This window comes from Perca fluviatilis, chromosome 14, assembly GCF_010015445.1.
Source record: "Perca fluviatilis chromosome 14, GENO_Pfluv_1.0, whole genome shotgun sequence".
NCBI classification, from domain to species: domain Eukaryota; kingdom Metazoa; phylum Chordata; class Actinopteri; order Perciformes; family Percidae; genus Perca; species Perca fluviatilis.
Genome location: NC_053125.1, coordinates 22,551,119 through 22,573,190, shown reverse-complemented (window position 1 = coordinate 22,573,190; position 22,072 = coordinate 22,551,119). Strand labels below are relative to the sequence as shown.

General features: G+C 39.7%; 2 protein-coding genes across 3 annotated transcripts; one reads left to right on the top strand and one right to left on the bottom strand.

Annotated features, from left to right (window-relative positions):
• The first annotated feature begins 44 nt into the window (after positions 1 to 44).
• On the top strand, positions 45 to 2,395 carry LOC120573632. 2 transcript variants are annotated; one of them, XM_039823471.1, is made up of 3 exons: positions 45 to 183; positions 1,136 to 1,495; positions 1,655 to 2,395. In XM_039823471.1, exons 1-3 carry the CDS (start codon positions 165 to 167, stop codon positions 1,942 to 1,944), a joined length of 669 nt encoding a protein of 222 aa, XP_039679405.1. In that variant the 5' UTR covers positions 45 to 164; the 3' UTR covers positions 1,945 to 2,395. The 2 variants fall into 2 exon arrangements, with proteins under 2 accessions (XP_039679405.1, XP_039679404.1); XM_039823470.1 differs by having other exon boundaries at positions 1,652 to 2,395.
• Positions 2,396 to 10,179: 7,784 nt separating this feature from the next.
• rasl11a (RAS-like, family 11, member A) lies at positions 10,180 to 19,666 on the bottom strand. The gene is made up of 8 exons (XM_039823364.1): positions 18,853 to 19,666; positions 15,979 to 16,035; positions 15,734 to 15,816; positions 12,899 to 12,939; positions 12,690 to 12,819; positions 12,316 to 12,391; positions 11,819 to 11,895; positions 10,180 to 11,032 (listed from the first exon to the last, which is right to left on the bottom strand). Exons 1-8 carry the CDS (start codon positions 19,010 to 19,012, stop codon positions 10,886 to 10,888), a joined length of 771 nt encoding a protein of 256 aa, XP_039679298.1. The 5' UTR covers positions 19,013 to 19,666; the 3' UTR covers positions 10,180 to 10,885.
• Between the last annotated feature and the right edge of the window lie 2,406 nt (positions 19,667 to 22,072).

Sequence of the window (22,072 nt, the reverse complement as noted above, 5' to 3'; positions counted from 1 at the left end):
CTTGGAACATTGGGACACAGTTCTCCCCGGGGAAATGGAAAAAAACAAGTTTTTGACACGCCTAGATTTGCACATTGACAACTCACTGGCTGCCTGTTGCTGAGAAGAATTCAGACCCACAGACCAGATAACTCCGTCCTCTTGTCTCCTGGTTGGGTCCTTACATGACTGAAGACATGCAAGGTAATGTATGAATGTGTGGCTGTTTTGATATGAATCCTGCATGTATAGATTTGGTTGGATTAGACAAGAGGTTAACGAATAATGTGGTTGATTCGCTCATTTAAAAAGACATATTCAACAGCGTAACACACTTAAATTACTGAAGACAGATCATCCTAAAATCTAATCTACATCAAAAGCATGGTCTGAGACATTAAACATCTGCAACATTGAGTAAAGTATAGTTTTGAATTCACAAGGTTGTTAGTGTTTACTATTAATATTCTGTTCATTTTTTTATAATAAACTCCACAATTTGCATTTTAATATCATTTAATTCAGTTGACTTTATTTGCAGTTACATTTAGGCAATGTTTCTATTCCAGATTAACTGATGTAACATGATTATCTGGTCTGCAGGTTCACAGTTGTTATTTTCTGCAGTGATGGGCTGTATTCACACAACAAACATCCTAAAGCTTAAAGTAGCTCCTAACTGGCTCAGTGAGGAGAAACCGCTTAATACTGCTGACACGGCATTGGGAAAACAGATTCCCAACACCCTCTTTATCAGCAAGTTGAACCACTGCTCCCTCTAGTGGCAGAAACGCATTACTGCAGCTTGGAAAGTTGTATTTAATTCTCTTAATTCTTGGATGTCTTATGGTGGGGGGGAACAACCTTTGCTGTAGTTGTAGTTCACATTGTTTTTAGCATCGAGGATTGGTTTCCATCAGTTAAGTGTAATAAGCAGGATTATAAAAAAAGAATATTGTAATATAAAGATAAAACACTAATACTGTCAGCCTTTTTATTATGGGTGTCATGCATTAACTTTTCGTACTGTAGTGTCTTTAAGCTTTCATGTTTTTACAGCTTTGTTATAAGTAAGAGAAACATGTTTCAGTGAGGTTTATATGTTAAAGTTGTCCGTTTTTCTGCTCCTCACTTTCCCTCTCCGTCTCCTCAACAGGAACATTTATAGTGAATGTGACACAGACCTCCTATCAGGCAGAGGAGAACCACAACGTCACACTGGAGTGGACGTTCACAGCTAAAACCGACAGTTCCCTCAACTCCCTTTTTATCTTATGTGAACTGATAACTAACCTCAAAGTCTCCATCCTGTTTCGTCTACGTGAAGGTGTCGAGGTCCCAGAGTCTCAGGATGAACAGTTTGCAGGACGAGTCCAGTGGGACAAAGACGTCCTCAGAGGAGGACGACTCAGACTCCATGTGTCCATGCTCAGGACTGAGGACTCGGGGCTGTACCTGTGTAAAGTGACCACAAATTATGGTCTCAACTTCCGGGAATGCCTCCTTAGAGTCACTGGTAAATTATTTAGTAGGACTTTAACAAGTTAAATTCAGCAGCTTTTTAGATAAACTTGAAGTATTGGGGACTTCCACAATCCTTACATTTCATTTTTGTATGGTAAAATGTCTTTTCTTCATATGAATGAAACAGATTTGTTTGGTCTCTTTACAGCAGGGATGGATCAGCCCAAACCTGAGACGCCAAACGCAACAAGTCGGGAAAGAGACCTTTTTTCTACAGGAAGTAGAGCACCGCCAGAGAGTCGGATAGACCTCTACATTGGACTGGCACTGGCAGCAGCAGCAGCTCTGCTGGCTGCTTGTTTCTGTTTGTTCAGTCTTTGTCTGCTGAGACAACAAGCTTTCTACTCGGAGTTCGGAGGTGAATTTCAAAATGGTTACAGTTCAGCAGGTGGATCAGTGGAAAACGGTCTCATCAACAACTTCAAAGAGACAAACTGTTAGAATTACAAGCTGCACATTTTTGCAGGGTAAACATCACCCGTTTGCTCTTTTTATTTCGTCAGGCTCATCCTCTTCTTTGGGGTTTATTCGGTTACATTGATTCATACATGTTTTAAAATTCAATTTCAAAAACAGAACTAGGTTAATACAAGATCAGCAAAAGTAAAGGAATCAAAAGGTGTATTCTCAGCATCTATACAGGATGAGAATAAACTGTTGCTGTGTTTTATATTACTAGAGATGAGGCCAAAGGTAGTCTATATCCTTGACCTTCCACTTGCAGGATTGCCCCGTTAGCGCCGGAAAATCTACCATGTGACCTTATTTTTGCTAGATTCATCACTTATCAGGCTAGATGGATTTCCGCCAACGCTTCCTTTGTATGGGAGTTCTAAACTCCGGTGGATTCACAAGAACTATGGTTAACTGCTCCTCAGATCTCTGCAGGGTAACTCCAGACAGCTAGCTAGACTAGCTGTCCAATTTGAGTTTTCTGTTGCACGACTTAAACATCTTTTTAACGTACACACGTTCCACCAAAACAAGTTCCTTCCCGAGGGCGCGCATGACAATTGTGATTGGTTTAAAGAAATGCCAATGAACCAGAGCATGTTTTTCTCCCATCCCAGAATGCTGTGTGGACTAGCCAGTAGGGCTGCAAAATGAATCGCAATTTTATTGAAATCGCAGTATGGACTAGTGCAATATCCAAAAATGATCATTTCCTCCAATATCGCGAATTGTATTGCAATCGCAATATCAGTCAAAATAATCGCAATTAAATATTTTCCTCATATCGTGCAGCCCTACTAGCTAGACCCTCTTCCGAAGCGCTGTGGAGGAAGGTCTGGCAAAGCGAGACTAGGCCAAAGGCAACTGGATATTTTTTTGGATAATAAAGTTGGAACTTGACTCTACCAACATTATGTCAAAACCAAGACAAATCAGTCCAGATGTGAAGTCCTGACCTGCCAGATGAACCCTCTGACTCCCTTAATGCTGCAGTGCACACTTAAATACTTGCTGCTGTAGCACCTTTTATAACTTTAATATCTTTTTAAAATTGCAGTTATTTGAAATCAAAATATGGCAAAATGATTGCAAAAATGATATAAGATATCTCAGCATTTGTCATGGATATGGTTTGTTATGATGTGACAGAATAAATTGCTGGTGAGGGCTGCAAGATGTAGCTAAAAATGTAGTGTGTGTGTGGGGGGCGACTGATTTTACGTGTCTGTTTATAGTTGTTTACAAGTTGTATAAAGCTTTTTTGGTGTGTTTCCTGAGGGAGCTTTGTGACGTCTGATAGACTGCCCTAAGTGATGTCACTTGAAAAAGTATAGCTTTTAAAGTGTATTTAATGAAACATATATATATATATATATATATATATATATATATATATATATATATATATATATATATATATATATATAATTATTGGTATGTTTGACTGCGGCATCAAAGGAGGCTTCAGTGATTTTTCTGTCTATCACAGAGTTAATTTCCACAGCAGGAGTTCAACCACGGGTTACTGTAGGCCCTACACATCCAAAGCGCCTCCTTATATCCAGGTGTTGACAGTCTCTGCCATAAGCAACTCTTTGAATTGATCGCTAGCTTTCTTTTCTGAATGGCACTCATGTTTATGAAACGGCTACTTAGCGGTCACTGACGGAGGGGCCCCTCATTCTCAAGACTGACCGGCACCGCGGTGTGTGGAGGTGGGGGGGGCTCGACGAGACCAACAGGGCAAAACCCGTTTTCACATTCCATCTGTGGCAACAGCAGTTGAACGCACTGCTCCCTCTGGCGGCCATATTGGAAGTCAAAATACCCAAAAATGTATCACTGGGTTTTAAAATGAACGATAAAGGATTAAACCCACATTAGTGTTAGAGTCCACAGCCCTTTTTACATGCAAAAACAATATGAGTTTAGCTGAAGCTAATGTGAGCCCTCTTCTGGAGAATTAGTCAAATTGAGAGGCTAACTTCTTAGTTAGTTTGCGCAAAAGTCCCTCTTTGCGTTTCCTTACTAAGCCATTACGGAAGGGCATTCTCTTAATCACATTGCCAGGACCACGTATAAACCAACATTACTGAGATTTCTAAAGCCTCACGTTAGCATCAGCTACACTTTAGAATACATGGTTGTCTTCATGGTTATATGATCAATAAAAAGCTAATCGGTTAACGGAATAGTTCAACATTTTATACGCTTATTCGTTTTCTTTAAGACCGTTTAGAAGATGAGTACCACTTTTATGTTTGTGTAGTATGGAGCTAGAGAAAGGAGACGCTAGCCTGGCTATCTCCAAAGTTACGAACCAACCCCTGTAAAGCTCGCTAAATAATTCTTTTGTTTGAAGCGTAGCTGCATGAGCGACAGTTTGTGGAAAGCGACTAGCTAGTGAACATAGAGCTGCATTTAGCAGCTAATAAGCCCGATATTTTTTTCTCAGGAGTTGGCAGAGATTAAAACGGAGCTAAAAGGAAAGTGAATATTGGGGTTACATTCTTCGGGTGGACAGAAACAAGACTCTGAATGAATGCTAATGTTGCTGTCTGCTGGGTGTAACTAATATGTAAATTTGCAGTGCTCCCAAGTGACCCAAAATATCGCTCAATGGTGTTTTTTGCCCCCAACTGCTCCTTCCAGGCAGCACTGCGACCGCTGCCTGCAAGGCACCTAACCCTAACCTTAACCTTAACCCTAACCATAACCATAACCAGTGCCTCCAAACGGTGCCTACCAGGCAGCGCTGCCTGGAAGGCACCGTTGGGGGCAAAAAACACAGATAAACCAAAATATCAGTACATTTAGGTTTAAACATGTGTCAGCCATATTCCATTCTACCTCTTGTTCTCGTCACTTTCAACAGTTCATATATAGCTGTTTTGTCAGTTGGTTCAGTTAGTGTGAACATTTCCTAATCTCTTCGCAACAACTAGTCTGTGTAGGGCAACCCATTTTAATTTGGTGATGCGTAATCTGCTTTATAATAGGCCAGTTTTGAATTTACAAACAGCTAATACAACAAGCTCCAGTCCAGGACATGATTCACTTACTTCTTTTACAGTACATGTATAGTACTGTATTTAATTGCAGTCAGTTCCACATTGGCTTGTGTTGAAATATCTATTCAGTGCTTTTCTTTTGCCGGCTCCCTCACAGTCAGTCTTAAAATTGTCCTTATCTGATGTCTGTGTGTAATTTGACCACACATGAAAGGAGGGACGATGAAAAGTCAGAAATGCAGAAAGGCGGAGTTACACGAATGAAAAGGATAAAAAAACGGAACCTGCCACCCAGAAACAACCACATCCTATTCCAATTTCAATCCATTGAACACAACATGACTCTGCAACACAATCCAAGTCAAGGAAAACTACTTCAGTTACTTCAGTATTCTTGTAGGATGTGTTTGTAATGTTGATAAAACAGGAAGTGTGACACATTCTCCGACTCCTTTCTGCCTCCCATCTGCCTGTTTATCTTGGAGAGACAGAAAGATATAAAAGTGTGTTGACATTTCTAGCTAGTCACTTCTCAGGAAATGCTAAATTTGTAAACTCTCCCACACTATTTAAGAGTGTTAAAACACAATTTCTTTTTTTCGCTACCATTTTCTGGTGGTTGATGTGTCTTTTGGCTTAAGAAGCTGAATCGCTCCATCAGATAGGCAGCTAGCATAAGTGGTTGATTAGCACACAGTGTTGCTGTGGTTGCTGTTTTTTTGTTATGGCAACTAGAAGGATCCCTAAAACTTTCTCTAATCTCACTCCTCCCATAGAGCTGCACTAAATCATTTTCTATTATGGAAAACACATAGGCAAAGCACTGACATACTGTATATACATGAAACAGTTATCTGAAAGATATCTTTGATCAGGCTGTGTTGAAGAGAAATAACATAACATGATATGTTGCTCAGTTGCTCAAGATGTGTTTATGATCTAGAATATGAAGATATTCCGGAGATTTAAGTGGTCAAAAGCTTAATGGCCCTCTTGAAGCTTCCAAGTTGCATTCAAGTAAAACAAATCAGAGTTTCTTATCTCGCAAGCGCTCCAGTGAGTTACAACAACACAGAGTTTGTGGTGATTAATCTGAGCATTTAAAAAAATCACTGGCTTATCTTGGAAACGTGACTTTAGCCAAGTTGAAGGATTAGGGAGTGGAGAGAGGTTGAAGGTTGAAAATAAACTATTGATGAAGATATAAAGACTTTCCACGTCAAAATCCTTTAAACAAGGTATGGAGAAACTATGTGGGGAAGCTGTTGTGGGAAGTGGATGGGAAAGACACTTGGTCTGGTATATCCTTTTGTTTGAATTTCCTGTCTAGTCTGAAGATGTGCTGTACGAGGAGAGAAATGAGGAAATAGGGTGAGCAGGGAGGGAGAGGGGAAATGGGAGGCTAAAATGGTTGCCCACTGGGAGCTTTGGAGCCAGAAATAGAGACAACAGAGCTCAGATATTGTTCATGCATTAACTCTATACTGCCAGCAAGGAACAAAGATTAAAGTTGGAGTTCAAGCTGGGCCCTGGAAGTGAGTCAGAGCGATGGGTGCTGAGACAAAGTCAGTCTATACAATGGCATGCTAAATTCTGCGCGACATCCATAGTTTTTGCAATGATTCGAAAGGCCATGATCATTTATATTTTAAACTTAATAACACATTTTACACTAATTTTAGAAACCGACATCAAACTTGCCGAAGCAGCCACAGCAACTACACATTCAACAACGTGGAACTAATGCATGAGAACTGCAAGCAGAGGAAGAGGGAGTGTTGGCCTTTCACAGCGGCGTTTAGCTGTCACTCACAGCTGTATCGCCGTGTAGGGGGAGCCGTTCATTTAGTATCTCATCTTGTGCTGAAGGCATGTTCATTTGTTTTATGTCTGGACAAACACACAGATAATAATCCTGTTTTTCTGTCTCAATTTAAGTTTCTATGAAACACCTGCCCCATTGTCTGTCAACCCTTTAATATGGAGACAGTTGACATTATGATTCATTCTCTCTTCTTTTTTATATTTTTCATATAAAATACTACTTACTTCCTTAAATCTTAATTTCTCCTTAGAACACCCCCCCCCTCACTCTCTCTGGGTTTGGGGTCTTGACTTCATCCCAGACGGGACGGTAACTTCCTGCCGCCTCCTACAGATAACAGCATAAGGCCTTTACACACACACACACACACACACGTACACACACACGTACACACATGCACGCACAGCTGGTTTGTGTCCTCCACACTACTATTGTCGATGAAGTGCTTTCCCATAGTGGTCACTACCACATGTTTGTGTTTGGTTGCATAGGGTGGTTTTCTGTTGATAAGATGTCTTAGTCCGCTACATCTTTAGCATGTTAGTAACTACCATGTGTTTTAAAGCTGCTTTACCACCCAAAGACAGTAGACTAAAGCACACTGACTCGTGATGCGTTCTACTGTACTGTATGTGAGCCTTACTGCACTTGTGAACCACATTTCCCATGTGTACTTGCATGTGTGTGATGTAGTCTATGTGATGCCATTATAAGCTCTGACATTCTTCTTTTGTCAAGCATTTGCCCTGATGAGAGTTTACAGACCAAACTTGTGCAGTGCATTTCTATCTCAAGATTTTAAGTTTTGGGCACCTCTGCATTGTGCCGTGTCTAAACTGCATGACTGCTCTGTGCAAGATTATGCTGCAGAACTAGTGCCAATGTCAATTTGAATTAGATTTATACTTACTTTTGAAACTGAACCCAGAAGTTCATTTTGGCTCTTTTTCTCATTACCGAAAAAGGGAACACTTAGTGGAGCATCCATTTTCTAAATCTGGCCTCATAAATGTCACATTAACTCTTCACCCATCCAATAAAGCCCATTGCTGACTTTTTCAAAGAAAAAAGGGGAGGAAATCCTTATTTTTTCATTGGAGAATGCAGGAACACTTGATCCAGTGGCACACAGGAAGGAGGTCTTTAAGAGCGACGTGTGTGTTTGTGTGTGGGAAGTAACATTGGGGTTTCAAAAGAAAACACAAGGAAATTGGACTGGAAGTAGCTGCAAATTATAGGAAAAAAAAATCCCCATTTTTCACACATAATTTCTGTCTTGGCATTCATTAAATGTCATCTCAGCATTTTTGACTCAGCGAATCAGACGACTGGCTTTATCTCAACCTTTTTCCAGACTCCTGCTGCTTTTTAAAGGTCAAAGGGCAAAAAAGGTCCCGAGTTGGGGTCAGCAGACAATTTTTTTTAAGTGTGTTAAAAAGGGTTTAGAGTGACAGTTCAGTGACCTAGAAAGAAATTCCAGATGCTAAGGAATTTTGTCTTTACTGGGAATTTTGTGTGTGTCATTGAGAGGAGAGGTCATGAGAACAGCAGAAAACACACACACACACACACACACACACACACACACACACACACACACACACACACACACACACACACACACACACACTTCCCAACTTCCTTTTACATTCTTTTCTTGAACCAATTCCCAAATCTTTACAAATAGCAGATAATGTACTTTATCAAATGCATCCACAGTTTTAGATTTTAAACCAACAACTAGTAAATGCTTTCCTGCAAGCTCAACATCTCTTGGTACCAAGAAGCTGTGACTCGCCCTGGAATTTCTACTTGATGGGAGAAAAGGCCTCTGGAGCAACATTAGTCTATTTCCTTTGCTCCGGTGCTGCAGGAAATTCCGCCGGATGCATGTATTTTCTGTTTCCTTCCGCTTTCTTTGTGTTGGGATTTTAAATTTGGTGGATTAATGAGGACTATGGTTAACTGCTCCTCAGATCTCTGCAGGGTAAGTTGAGACAGCTAGACCAATCTGAGTTTTCTCTCGCACAACTATTTTGCAGCGGCAGAGTTTAGCACCGCCCATGACGATTCTGATTGGTTTAAAGAAATGCCATTAAACCAGAACATGTTTTCCTCTCATCTCCTTCAGCGCACTTTGGAGGAGGGTCTGGCAAAGCGAGACTAGAGCAACATTAACTCTACAGAACACTAACACCATTCCTTAAAAACAATAGAAATGAAATACTCCTCAGGCTCAGGCCATTAAATGTGCTTTCACACCTAGTTTGGATTCTTTGGGCTGAGCTATAGTGGAAAGGTTTACGTTGTCACAATAACAGGCAATCTAGGGCTCGTAAATGAGAGTAGATTCAAAAGTATGTTATGTTTTGGAGATTTTGGTGATGAATTTGGGGATTTTGAACAAATCTAACTACAGCTCCTCTAACTTTAGTGAAACATGGAGTCTGGTATTCATACCAGTTAAAAGAAACGATAACTAGCTGAATATGGAAGTCTATGGCTTCAAATATTTACATTATAAATCATTCTCATTTTTGTGTTTGCAAGTTGGAAGACAGAATTAAAATTCTAAATAAAATACAATTTTCAATTTCATGTTTGAAAATGTGCAGGCCATAATAAAAAAGTCTGTTCCTGTTTTCAATGTACCCATGAATGTGAGTCACTGGAATACTTTGATGCTGAAAATATGATGATTCTGAAGCAAGTTGGAAGGTATATATTAACATTCAATTTCATGAGAAATTATCTAAATGGACATAATTTGAATTTAAATGCAGCAGATAAGTTCCATTTTCAAGTTTAGGCTGCATTTTATCTGCCTGTAGGATGTTTTCATTTTTATAATCATTATGGCAAAGTTATGCTCTGTACACTGACAGTACACTCAATTTTAATTTTGGCCTTAATCGTGTATTTTCATTTTTTTTTTTTTTGTGATACATAGTGGACAAATAGAAAATAAAATTGTATTTTGATTAAATGACTGCATTTTATTTTTGGCAGCCATCGACTTCCATACCTATCAGCAGTTTGTCCTCACTCTGCTGTGTGATGCTTGGCTTTAAAATCAATAATTATTCATTGTTTACACGGCACTTTATTCTTCAATTCTTTGTGTCTTATTCTAGTTTAGCATTCGCTATTCTCTTTCATGACTGTTTAAAAAAAAAATTTAAATGTGCTTTTAATGTCTTATGTAAAAGTGCTTTGAATTGTGTTGTTGCTGAAATGTTCTATATAAATAAACCTGCCTTGCCTTTCCTTCCGGCTGTCAAATGTCAGCATTTGTTCCAGTGTAAAAGCCTTGAACGTTTGCGTTTTGGGGTCATTTCCTGTTTTGCTTCTGACTACTTTCTCAATAAGTCTGCAACAGAGAGGACAGAGACTTGCATTTCATTTATTTGGTGAGTAAAGTTGAAATGTGGCATTGTTCTCACCTTAAACCAAATGGAAAGCTTTTGAGCATCATTTAGTTGCAAGCAAATCTAAATTAAAACCAAAATAAAGGAAATTGTAACAAGTAGGGGGTAGAATGACACTGTGTTATTTGACAGGAGATTAAAAAACATTTTCTTCCATGCAATTGTCTTATCAGTTATTCTTTAATAATTGCTTGCATTAAATTCAATTGTCGTGAGCGATTTTTCAGCCTCAAGAAAACTGAGGCATGGACTGGTTCACACACAGTGACCGTGTCAGTGACGCACTCACTATCCATGGTAAACACGCCACGTTTCTGACACAGCACCAGCTGTTTGTTTAGCAGTCTGTGACATGTTCACTTTGCACAGCGTCCTGGGAAGAGGTCATGTTGACCACGAGCTCCTTCCACAACACAGAGAAGAGCTTAGTTGGCAGAAAACTCCATTCAGTCTTTGTCTCTATCCATCTGACGACCAACAACTTTCAAATGCTTTTATCGCTGCAGAAACTTTTCATGCCAGTAACAGCTTCAGTTTCCAAACTTAAATCTTCGATATCGAGGCCTCTTCCATTTTTCTTCATCCTTCCATCAAAGAAGGACAACAACCTTTTATTTCCATGTTAGCTCTTATCTTTGCTGTGCTGTTTTGGTCCCATCCTGCGATCACAGGGTCGTGGATGACTTGACCTTGGAGGAGAGGACCTGCCTGAACCTCCTCTTCAGCTCCTGCATGTTGGGAGATTTAGGTCTGGCCAGGTGGAGGCCTCCTCTTCGTTTCTCCCCGTTCCCTCCTCCCAGCGCCCGGATCACCTGGAACACGGAGACCACAGTGACTCGCTGAAATAAATCCACATCTGGGAACAAGTTTACTTTGCTTGAGCAACCCAAAACCCACTTGTTTAGACTTGCCTTTGTATATATATTTTTTTCTATTTTCACTCTTATTATAACTGATTACCAGCAGCGACACACACTTTGATTAAGGCGGTAAGACCAGCAACTCATGTGTTCTGTAAAAGTAAAATCACTGTTTTTGTCAAAGAAGGCCTCTTCCACAGCAGTAGCTTCTGTGTCGGTACTCATGTCTGCTTTTTTAAACTCGGGGGCATGCCGACTGCCATCTACTGTAGGTAATACACTGACCATGGGTAGGTACCTCATACAACCCAACTTAATAAAAATATATAAGAAAAGATTTAACAGGTTCGAGAATCTGCTGTCTCGACTAGCAGAAAAGGAAACTGACTGCCTAAACACACTCCAATGTAATCAGCCTCTGGGCAAAAGACTCGTATTGCTCCACCAGGCAGAAAAATATAAAGAACAGACCAATATGGACTGGTTTACCTCTTTTTGTTTGGGTGTGGGCATCAGTGGGAAATAGCCTGTAATCATAATTCCCACAGGAAGTGAAGCCCCCTTAAAGTTTGTTGGATTTAAAGTGAATAACGTCCTGACATCTGCCTATAAAAATGCTGTCATGAGAAACAAAACGTGTTCCGCAGACAAAACCAGAGCTACAACTGTGTTTCCTCATCCTTAACTGGCTGGTTAACACAAGACCAATCAATAAGCAAAGACAAAAAAAGGTCCCACCTCCTGACAGAGATGTAGGAAGGTGGAGTGGACTCCCTCGTGGTTCTCTCTGGCCGAGGCCTCAAAGTAAACTCCTCCTGTGAGCAGAGACAGTTTTATCTCTTAGATAACACTTGACATTCCTCGTACATTAGGAAGCATAGGATATAGTTCACATAAAGAGATAGAGGCGCGTGCATGTTTGTGTGCGTGTGTGCTCGTTTGCGTGTGTGTGTGTGTGTGTGCGCGTGCGTGTGCTACTGTAGGAAAGTCTGTTTTTTGCATGATTTAGAACTGTACTTAAAAGTACTGCTTGTATGTGTGATACTGCATTTTAAATATGATATATTAGAAAGGATGTATGGTCTTGGAGAAAATAAGCAGAGGAATGACAAAAGATTGAGAAAGACTAAGAATCATTAAAATAAAATATTATGGTTGAGAAAAAAGAGAAAAAGACCAAAATTACACAGCAAAAGAACAGGAGATAAATAAAAGATAAAAGATAGACCTATCACCTAGTGAAGCTGCTAACGTCTCGCCTTCGTCTGCCGACACTTGTCTGGCTCTAAGCAGGTCGCTCTTGTTGCCAACCTGCAGCAGATTACAGATTACAGGATAGATGAGATAATGGGGATTAGGGTCAGTAGGTGACTGCTAGTATCTATTCTAGACGGGAGTGCAAGACTTTGGCTAAACGCTGAAGCCATTTGACATTTAAAATAACCCTTTGTCTGTCAGCAACAAATCAAAACTAACTTAACAGTCAAATGAAACCACTTTTTTTCAAACAGCTCAAAACATTTTGTTTATATATATATATTATATATATTATATATATATGTATATTATATATACATATATATATATTGGATTTCCCTGTCCCACTGACCAGTATAACAGGTATATTTCCAGAGGGGTGTATGCGTCTGACGTGTTGGTACAGCGGCTGGATTGTGCGGTAGCTGTTGTGGTCCGTGATGGAGAAAACCAGCACGTAACCGTCTGCCCAGTAGATTGACCTACAAGAGCAGTTATTGTACAGTTATTGCAGGCTATTACCTTCTTAGTTTAATTCATATTTAAGAGAATAAGTCTGACCTGTTGATCTGCTCCTGGCAGTACAGGCCTTCAGCATCATCCTTAAAAAATAAATAAAATGAAATGCATAATTACTTCGATAAAGAACTTTAAATAACAATTAAATTATCTGTCAACTATAGTAATTGTTTGAAATACTTCAAGTGAATTCAATGCTTTGAATACTTTGCATTGTTGAGAATGGGGACAGACTGAAGTGGCTTCCTATTTTCAAACACTTCCTCATTCCTCTGAGTTAAAGCAGCTGCGAGAGACTGTCGAGACTGTGCTCTGCAGAAAACCATCCATCATTTGTTGAACAGGTTTAAAATAACCTGTAATTACTTTCCAGCTTCAACCAAGTCGTTTTAGTTGCATAAACTTGAAAAAAAAGACTGCTGAAGTGTCCACAACTATCCAGAATCATTTAAGAGCATCATCCTGAGCAACTTAAAGGGATAGTTCAGATATGTGTTAAGTTAAGTGTGATTGTATGAGGTACTTCTCTAAAGTCAATGTATCAGCTACAGTATATGGAGGTTGGCACGCCCCCCAGTTTGGAGAAGCAGGCAGGAGTACCTGCCTGCTTCGCAATGTCCTGCTGTGGACGGGGGCAGCAGCTAAACGTATTTTTTAGCCACCTAAAAAAATCTATATCAGTTAAAGTGTACACTATATTTAGAATTTTTTTTACCGCTTGACCTTGCCGTCAGACAGCCCTTAACGACAAGTAACTCTGAAGCCGTTATGTCCATCTATGCTCTCAGCCACCAGACTCCTTTGACAAAAACAGTAATTTTACCTCGCAGAACACGGGAGTTGTTGGTCTACCGCTGCCTCGATAGGTTAGTTAGTTTGTTATATTTTGTGACTTTGGTGTCACAAAGCGTTAGTTTGCTGTTGTGCTGTGAGGTAAAATTTATGTTTTTGTCAAAGGAGTCTGGTGGCTTCGAAGAGAGCAGAGATAATGGCTTCAGTTCCCCGTCGTAAAGGGCTGTCTTACAGCAAGGGAAAGCGGTAATAATTATATAAAATATGTTTAGCTGCTGCCCCCGTCCACAGCTTAGCTTCCGTGTCGGTACTTCTGCCTGCTTCTCCAAACTGGGGGCGTGCCTACCGCCATCAACTGTAGCTAATAGACTATGGATAAGTTCCTCATACAACTCCACTTCAGAAAAAAAAAAAAACTTTAAAGTGTGTAAGCAGGAGGTGATTTTACTGAAAAGCCCCATTGCCAAGACATATGGCTGTTTATGGACACACAGCAGCTGGTTCAGAGATTGAACTTATGACTCCAGACCCACCAGACCACCCAGTTGTTAGACTTCAGGTTTGGCAGTTCCTTAAACTCATAACTACGAAGTAAAACATGTTTTCTGTAATTAAAAGTCAAAGATTAGTCCAGTTTTTTTGGGACAAAGTGCTGTTTCGGATTCTTTCTAGACACTCTTGTTTTGAGTTTTAAAAAACTCCTCATGCAGCTTTTAACAATCTTCCAGAAGCCCAGTAACTTCTCGACCTCTCTGCTCTGCACACACCAATTATTTCTGTCTAATCTCTGGAAGCCGGTCACCATCATCCACTATCCTGCCATGAGGGACTTCCTCACCCTCGGTTATCTTCCTCCGGTGGAGGGAGGAAATGAACGGCTCTGAGGCTGGCTTTTGTAAACAGACTGCCAGTGTGGAGCAGGGTGAGTGTGGCACTTTGCACTCGTTATACTCGAGGAGATGCTCCTACGGTCGCTTCCTCTCACTTCAAACACATTCCTGAAATTGCTAAGCAGGGTTTGTTTTAAACGCCTTTGATGAGTTCAACTTTCAGATGGATGGATACCTCGAGTTTTTTTGAACGTTTCAAACCAACTTATCAATTAGAGATGCAAATATTTCAAATCCCACTGTAAATGCAAAACGTATGCTTGGTTTATAATATAGTGTCAACCAATTACTACAAATGGAAATGTACTACATTTAAATGGGGAAAACATCTGGAAGATATTGTTTTGTTTGGACTTTTGTGCCACAGCTTCATCCACAAGTGAGTCAGTGAGTATGAGTAAGGACAGCTGTGGTGGCAGATGTTGGAGGTGGATGAAACAAACATAGATGGTGCAAAAGGCTTGGTGACATAGTGACTACAAACAAAGCTAGCTAGAGAATTACTTTAGCTAGCGAGGTAACTGCCAACACGTTATCCAGCTGGGAACAAGCCAACTGAGTAAAGAGTAAACTGACTGCAAGCTACTGAACGACAGCGCAGGAGGTTTGCTATCAAAAATTCACTAAATTGAGTTTGATGCGAAAGTGGGCTAGTGGCCATCTAAAATGAATTCATGTGTAAGGATATATCAGCCTTTATCGACCTACAAATGTGAAAAATCACACACATAAATCTATCTTGTGCATGCAGACAAAACTCAAAGAGCGAGAGAGAGAGAGAGAGAGAGAGAGAAAAAAGATTGTTATATGCTAAAAAAAAGCACATTATTTAAGACCAAACCTTGTCTAACTTGCACAGTCAGAGAGTGCAAACAAAGTGAGCACAGCTTGTAGGTTTATTTAAATCACTAAGCTATTCCAAATGTCTGTTGTTGACTTGCCATTTCCCAGTGTTGAGATTCATTAGTGAGCCATCTTGTTTCCTAGCCAGGCTTATTTCTGACCTTATTAACTCAAACCACAACCGTCCACTCGCAAAGAAGTTATCGCTACGACCCTCCACCAATCAGGCTCTCCTTCTTCTCTGTCATTACCTCCTTGTGCAGTTGTTAAATAACAACACGCCCTGAGGACAACATTTTTGTAACTCTGAGATGGAAACATGGCTGCTGTCTCTCAACCCTCTGTCAGTTACCTGGAGAGAGACACAGGGAGTATCCTGGATCTGAAGCGACACTTCCTCCCCATCCAGTGTGACCTTTCTGGAGTAGAGGGCTCCTGGGGACAATGAAAGAGACAGGATGAATGAATGGATGGATGAATCAATAGTGGGGGGTTTTCTAGAGCGGAGGACTTTTGCAGAGGTAATGCATTTATTTCTGCTGCTTACTTTGACAAATATTTCTCATGTTATTCCAGACAGGATGGGCAGAAACTCACCAGTGTTTGCTTCGTAATCCCCGATAAACCTCTTGGTCAGAAACCTGACAATCAGAGCTGAAAAGAAACGAGAGAACTCTGAATCAGGGAGGCAGAAAATTAAATTAAGGAGTGCAATGACAAAGGGAAGACAACACACGACTCAAGATTATATGGTAATGTATTAAACCTGTACTACACAAAGTCAAATCTGTATCTAAAGCTGCTGTTAGTAGTTGTTTCATCTCAAACTTCTTGTACTTCAAATTAAAAAAAAAGAAGTATAGGGAAAACACACTAACCTGCTGCAACCTACTGACCTATAGAACACGTAAACGTTTGCAGATGTTGCAGGAATTTCCTTTTTTTCGGTGACATCAATTTTTGGGGGGATTTTCGTTGCAGAGAGATGAGCCAACAAACAGGCCCAAAGTCTGAAGTAAGAAAATGATTCACCAATACTCCCAATCTGATGTTGCAATCCCTCGTGCTTCATCTGTGTGTACTGGTAAATGATTGTCTCATCTATCTCTTGTTTTTTTGGGGGGATTCTGGACAAGGTTCTTTCTACCTCTGATTCAAACTTTTGTGAGGCCAGTTTCATTTCAGTACAAGCTTTTGTTTCCCATTAGTGCTAAAGGATAACTCAAAGGAATTCACACAAGAAACTGTTTGGCTGAGTAGTACTCCATCTCGTGAGTAAACAGACCGTAAAACTCAAGTACAACTTCTACTACATCTATTTTCACTATGAAGTGAGAAATACTTGTTTCAACATGAACTATGGTGACATGTTCTACTTTACGCCTTCAGTTTTTGAAAACACATTAACAATTTATTATAAAACGGGTAGCTCAAATGAAGCAATCTGATTGGTTCATAGCCATCATATGATAACCACATACAACGGCTGTGACGTCTAATTCCTTTGCACAGTGAGCATTACTGCGTGTCTGAGAAAAAAAACGTTGGACTATCAGACTGATAGCTAGTACCATGAGGGAAGCCGTCCATCTGCACATTCATGCCAATACACAGAGCTGGTTTAAAATCGGCAAAGTATTCCTTTAAGTGTACGCTATATTTAGAATATTTTCACAGCTTTACCTTGCCACCAGACGGCCCTTTATGACGCGGAACTGAAGCTGTTATCTCTGCTCTCTTCAAAGCCACCAGACTCCTTTGACAAAAACACAAATTTTACCTCACAGAACACAGGAGTTGCTGCTCTACCGCTGCCTCCATCGGTTACTTTGTTTGTGTTATTGTGTGACTTTGAACTAACTCTTTAGCGTGCTAGCTGCTAGTGTAGGCTAACGTTACTGTACAGAGGCGATTCTAGGATCAGACCTTTAGGGGGGCTCATCCCCTAATCAGAATGTGATACGGATATAGTGCATGCAAAATTGTTAACCCCCCTCCCCTGCTAAATCTTTTATTGCATTAGCCGATAATCTCTGAGCTAGCTACTGAACAACAACGTCAGCTAACATTTTTTGACACTATTAACACTATGATGGAGCTAAACCTGACACTTTATAAGTCAAAGTGATAACGACCAATTTAACACAATGTTCTAACCCTAACCCTAACAACCAACGTTAAACTTTACAACCGCTCTCTCCCTCTGACAGATTAGATAGATCTCAGCCAAAGGCGGGAGTCTGGCACGACCACCTCCATTTGGCCAACAGTAAGTTTCTGTTAACCCTTTCCTTGACTGGGTTACAGGTGCATAGCATCGGCGACAGTGACACAGGATATCAAACCTGTTTCAAGACCTTTGAACCTTTTTACATTAAATTACATGTACATCATTTAGTTGACGCTTTTTTTAACAAGGCGGCTTACAATTGTTATTTATGTCAGAGGTCACACGCCTCTGGAGCAACTAGGGGTTAAGTGTCTTGCTCAGGGACACATTGGTTGATGCATCACAGTGGGAATTGAACCCAGATCTCCCACGCCATAAACATGTGTACTGTACTTTGCTAGCCTAGAATCTAGGCAGAGGAGATTAAGATGTAGGCCCTAGATCTTAATTTCAATGGGAGCTTTCAATTGGTTATATTTAGTGGTGGGAAGTAACTTATTACATTTATTAAAGTGTACTGTAGCCTCCTCGAGGTACTTGTAGTTTACTTGAGTATTTCTGTTTTATGTCATTCAGTGGGAAATATTGTACTTTTTACTCCAGTACAATTTTCAGTTAAGATTGAACAGCCAAAACATATGATCTAAAACACTATGTACGCTGCAGATTAATCTACTGGAAATGATATGTAATAGTTGAAATTAGAAGCAGTAGGCCTACAGCTAACACATTATTAATGATAATCCAAAATATAATACACTCTGTCACACTCAACAACACTCTGAAGGATATCATTCTGCATACAAGTGATACTTTAAGAAGGCCACATTGTTTTGTACTATGCATGCAGGACTTTTAGTTGTAATGGAGTAGTTTTATTAACATTGTTTTACTAAAGTAGGCTACAGGCTGAATCATTTTTCATCACTGATTATAACGAATCGAAGCTAACAAATAAATAAGATATAAAAAGTGCAATATATATATATGCAAAATATCGCCCCCTGTCGTACAGATCTGTTTTTTTATTAGGCTACAAACACTACCCTTCGATATCCTCCTCTATTAAAAAAAATATCACAAAGTTATTGCTGACAATAACAAGCTGCATGATGACTGGTTTAATGTGTGGTTATTATCACATAGGCTATTATTGAAATGCATGAATTCCCAGCCGCCCTGGCTTTCCCCCTTTTTTAATCCCTTAAGGCAAATGTGAAATTCAGTTTGGCCATGAACAGACTTCCCTCATTCAGCTGAATTTTGCATTTTCCCTGCTCTAACTCTTCCATCACCCATACCGGTTTTCCCGACGTTGCTCGCCCCCAGCACCACAATCTTCACCGTCTTGTTGGGCAAACAGTCCAGCAGGGGATACTCCGGTATGGGGACCAGCAGAAAGTTGCCAGACCCGCTGCTGCTGTTCATGGTTCCCGGTGCAGGGTCGCCAGTCAGCCGCATTTAGCTCCCCTCTGCCCTCAGATCAGCTCTGCTCTATGTGGGAAAATCACAGTCCGGCAAACCCCCTCCGCCCCGAGGAAAATCACTCCAATAGTCCCATAATGTTCCTGCAGAGACAGCGTGGAGAGCTCCGGGTCTCCTGAGGTATCCTGTCTATTCTTGGTAGTTTATAATTTCTGCAGGGAAAAAAAAAAAAAAAAGTAGTTTTCCTTTGTGTTAAAGGTGCAAAATTCCCAAATATTTTCCAAGTATCTTAGCTCCAGTTCAGAGTTTTCCTCCACTGAGTGCATAGAAAAAAGTTTTAACCCCTCCGTGGATCTTTCAGCAGCAACGATAAGTCATCTTTTTCACAAAAACACAAAAATCCCAACACAGTTTTTAACGTAAGATACATAAATATTTGCAACAACAAAAAAAGTATTCCGGTTCGCACCGATTCCAGATGCGACTGAGTGCGGACAGAGAGCAGAGAGAAAGAGAGAAAGAGAGAGGAAGAGAGAGAGAGGAAGGGAGACGCTGAACCGTCCTCTCAAATATTCCCATGAGACCTTTTTAAATTGGGCTTCTCTTTCCAGCCTGGACTCAGATATCGTTCAGCTTCTTAGGGCCAATAAACAAGGTTCATATATATAAAAACAAACAAAGAAAAAACTGGACAAATATGAGACTATACGTGGAAAGAACTGTTGTATTACACTTGTGTTCAGTATAGAGAGAGAAGAAAGCATCAACTCATCAGTGCATAATAAGTAGCTATGGAAGCCCATTCCCGCCAGGAAAAAATAAATGATAGCAAAAAATACAAATGCTGATGACAACATTTGAGATAACAAGTCAAAATTATTATTTTGAGTGATAGATATTGTCATGTCTTTGAGCTTACACTGCCGATCAATGTCAGCATTTTCGTAATGACTGACATTATTAAAAGTCAACATTATTGGATATTGTGAGATTTAAGACTTAGTCAACATTTTGACGTACTCATTTAGGAATCTAAAATAAGTCATGACTTTTAAGATCAAAATTATGAGATTCACAAAGTCAGGATGTTAAGTAAGATTGTTGAGATAGGCTATCAAACATATTTTATTATTTATCAACATTTGTATTTGTATTTTTTGGTAGAAATGAGCCTTCATATAATTTACATAGGCTACAGCACAGGCTGTGAATAAATATCTTTGGTAAAGAAAAAAAAAGATACAGTATATACATGTTCTTCAAGATTTATGACTTATGAGTCTATGAAAAGAGAGGAACTAAAGAGAAAAGGGAAAACAAGAGTTTAAAAAAGTAAGGAACAGAAACCATAACACAACCTTCCTTGTAAGTTTAATATGTTTCAGGGAAATGGTAGCCTCGTAACTCATAAAACAGGCAGCCACAATTATCATCTCTAACCCTTGATATCATCCAATAACTGTATTAAAGTGGTTGAAGAAGTACTCTGTAGTAACTAAAGATACCACAACTCAGACCTTTAGCAATACCCAAGTGTACAAATACTCTGTACACTCTACAAGTAAAAGTAATCTGTTCAAAAATGTAAAGTAAAATTACTAAAGTATTAGCATGGAAATATACTAACCCACATATACTATATAAATACTCAATATGCAGAATGGCCCATTCAGAGTACGGTATGTGGATTATAATAAGCATACTTTTTTCATGTTAAAGGTGGGGATGCTGGGTAAAAAAAATGTAGTGGAGTAAAAAATATGCTATAATATTTCCCTCTGGAATGCAGTGGGGTAAATGGAAAATGGAAAAATTCAAGTAAAGTACAATTACCTCAAAATTATACTTAAGTAAGCTACAGTACTCAAGTTTAGGCTACTTAGTTACTTTCCACCCCTGGTAGTAATGCTATATGAGGGATTCTCTCAAACCCCCAAGGACACAAAGTTTGGGCGTAATTATGGAATAGTGAGACCTAAATGTTTACAAAAGCACCGCCCGCCGTTTCTAGCCACCTTGTCAGGAATCGAACAAGCCATCAGAGTTGTGAGTCGGTGACACTCCCTCACAGCCTCCCCGGGCTGGACGGGAGGAAGCTGCCAGAGACATCGAGTAATACCGGAAGCCACCTGTTTTACATTCAAAATAAGATACAACAAATACATTTTTCACCAACAAATTAAAAAATACAAGTTCTTATCTAAGGTAAACTCATTGTTTTTTTCCTGGAGCTTTCAAGTGCATCTCATAGTCTCCCTCAGAGCATAAATATGTTGTAGTGTAATAAAAATAACACGTTGAAGCATTAGGTGAGAAAAGTTAACCATTAAAAGTGAATTAGTCTATATCGAAGACGTTTCATTTATGGAATTGTTCCGGTGCCGCCGGAGGTTCCGTCGGATGTCTCTCATTTTCGGCAAGATGTCCCTCACCTTCCGCTTTCTTTGTGTTGGGATTCTAAACTCGAACTCAAATTTGGGAAAAATCCTTTTTTTGAGTAAAATTCTTATCACACACTTGACTGCCATTTTAATTCCAGAGATTGCCTCCCTACATGCACATGTTCCACCAAAACAAGTTCCTTCCCGAGGTTACTTTGCAGAGGCACCGTACCTGCGTCCAGCGCTTAGCACCGCCCAAAACGATTGTGATTGGTTTAAAGAAATGCCAATAAACCAGAGCACTTTTTTTCTCCTATCTCTCGGCATGTTGTGTGGACTAGCCAGACCCTCCTCTGCAGTGCTGAGAGGAGGCACTGCACAGTTCAAACAACTGAATGAATTACCTACTTCAATTAAAAATATATTTTGCTATTATGAGGAAAAAAGGACATTTTGAGAGTTATATATACTATATAGTAGGCCTATGTATTGTCACTTTTCCTATGTATACTTCACTTACTTACAACCTGTTTACATCTCTATATATACAGTATATATTTATTACTTCTCATTATGCAAATACACTCTTGTTGACATTCAGTTCTGCAATTACTGTACACAGTCTACCACAAATATATCTTTTATTTTACATTTATATATTATATTTTATCTAACTTTGATTGGGGATTAGTATCGAAAATCAACACTTTGGCAA

Bases quoted from the DNA above. Each gene is read 5' to 3' on its own strand.
- rasl11a (XM_039823364.1), bottom strand. From the start codon at position 19,012: ATGCGGCTGACTGGCGACCCTGCACCGGGAACCATGAACAGCAGCAGC. The intron at 15,817-15,978 runs GTGAGTTTCTGC...CATTGTCCCCAG, and splicing joins GGATTACGAAGCAAACACTG to GAGCCCTCTACTCCAGAAAG. The intron at 11,033-11,818 runs GTGGGACCTTTT...TCCGTGTTCCAG, and splicing joins TCCTACATCTCTGTCAGGAG to GTGATCCGGGCGCTGGGAGG.
- LOC120573632 (XM_039823470.1), top strand. The intron at 1,496-1,651 runs GTAAATTATTTA...GTCTCTTTACAG, and splicing joins ATGCCTCCTTAGAGTCACTG to CAGGGATGGATCAGCCCAAA.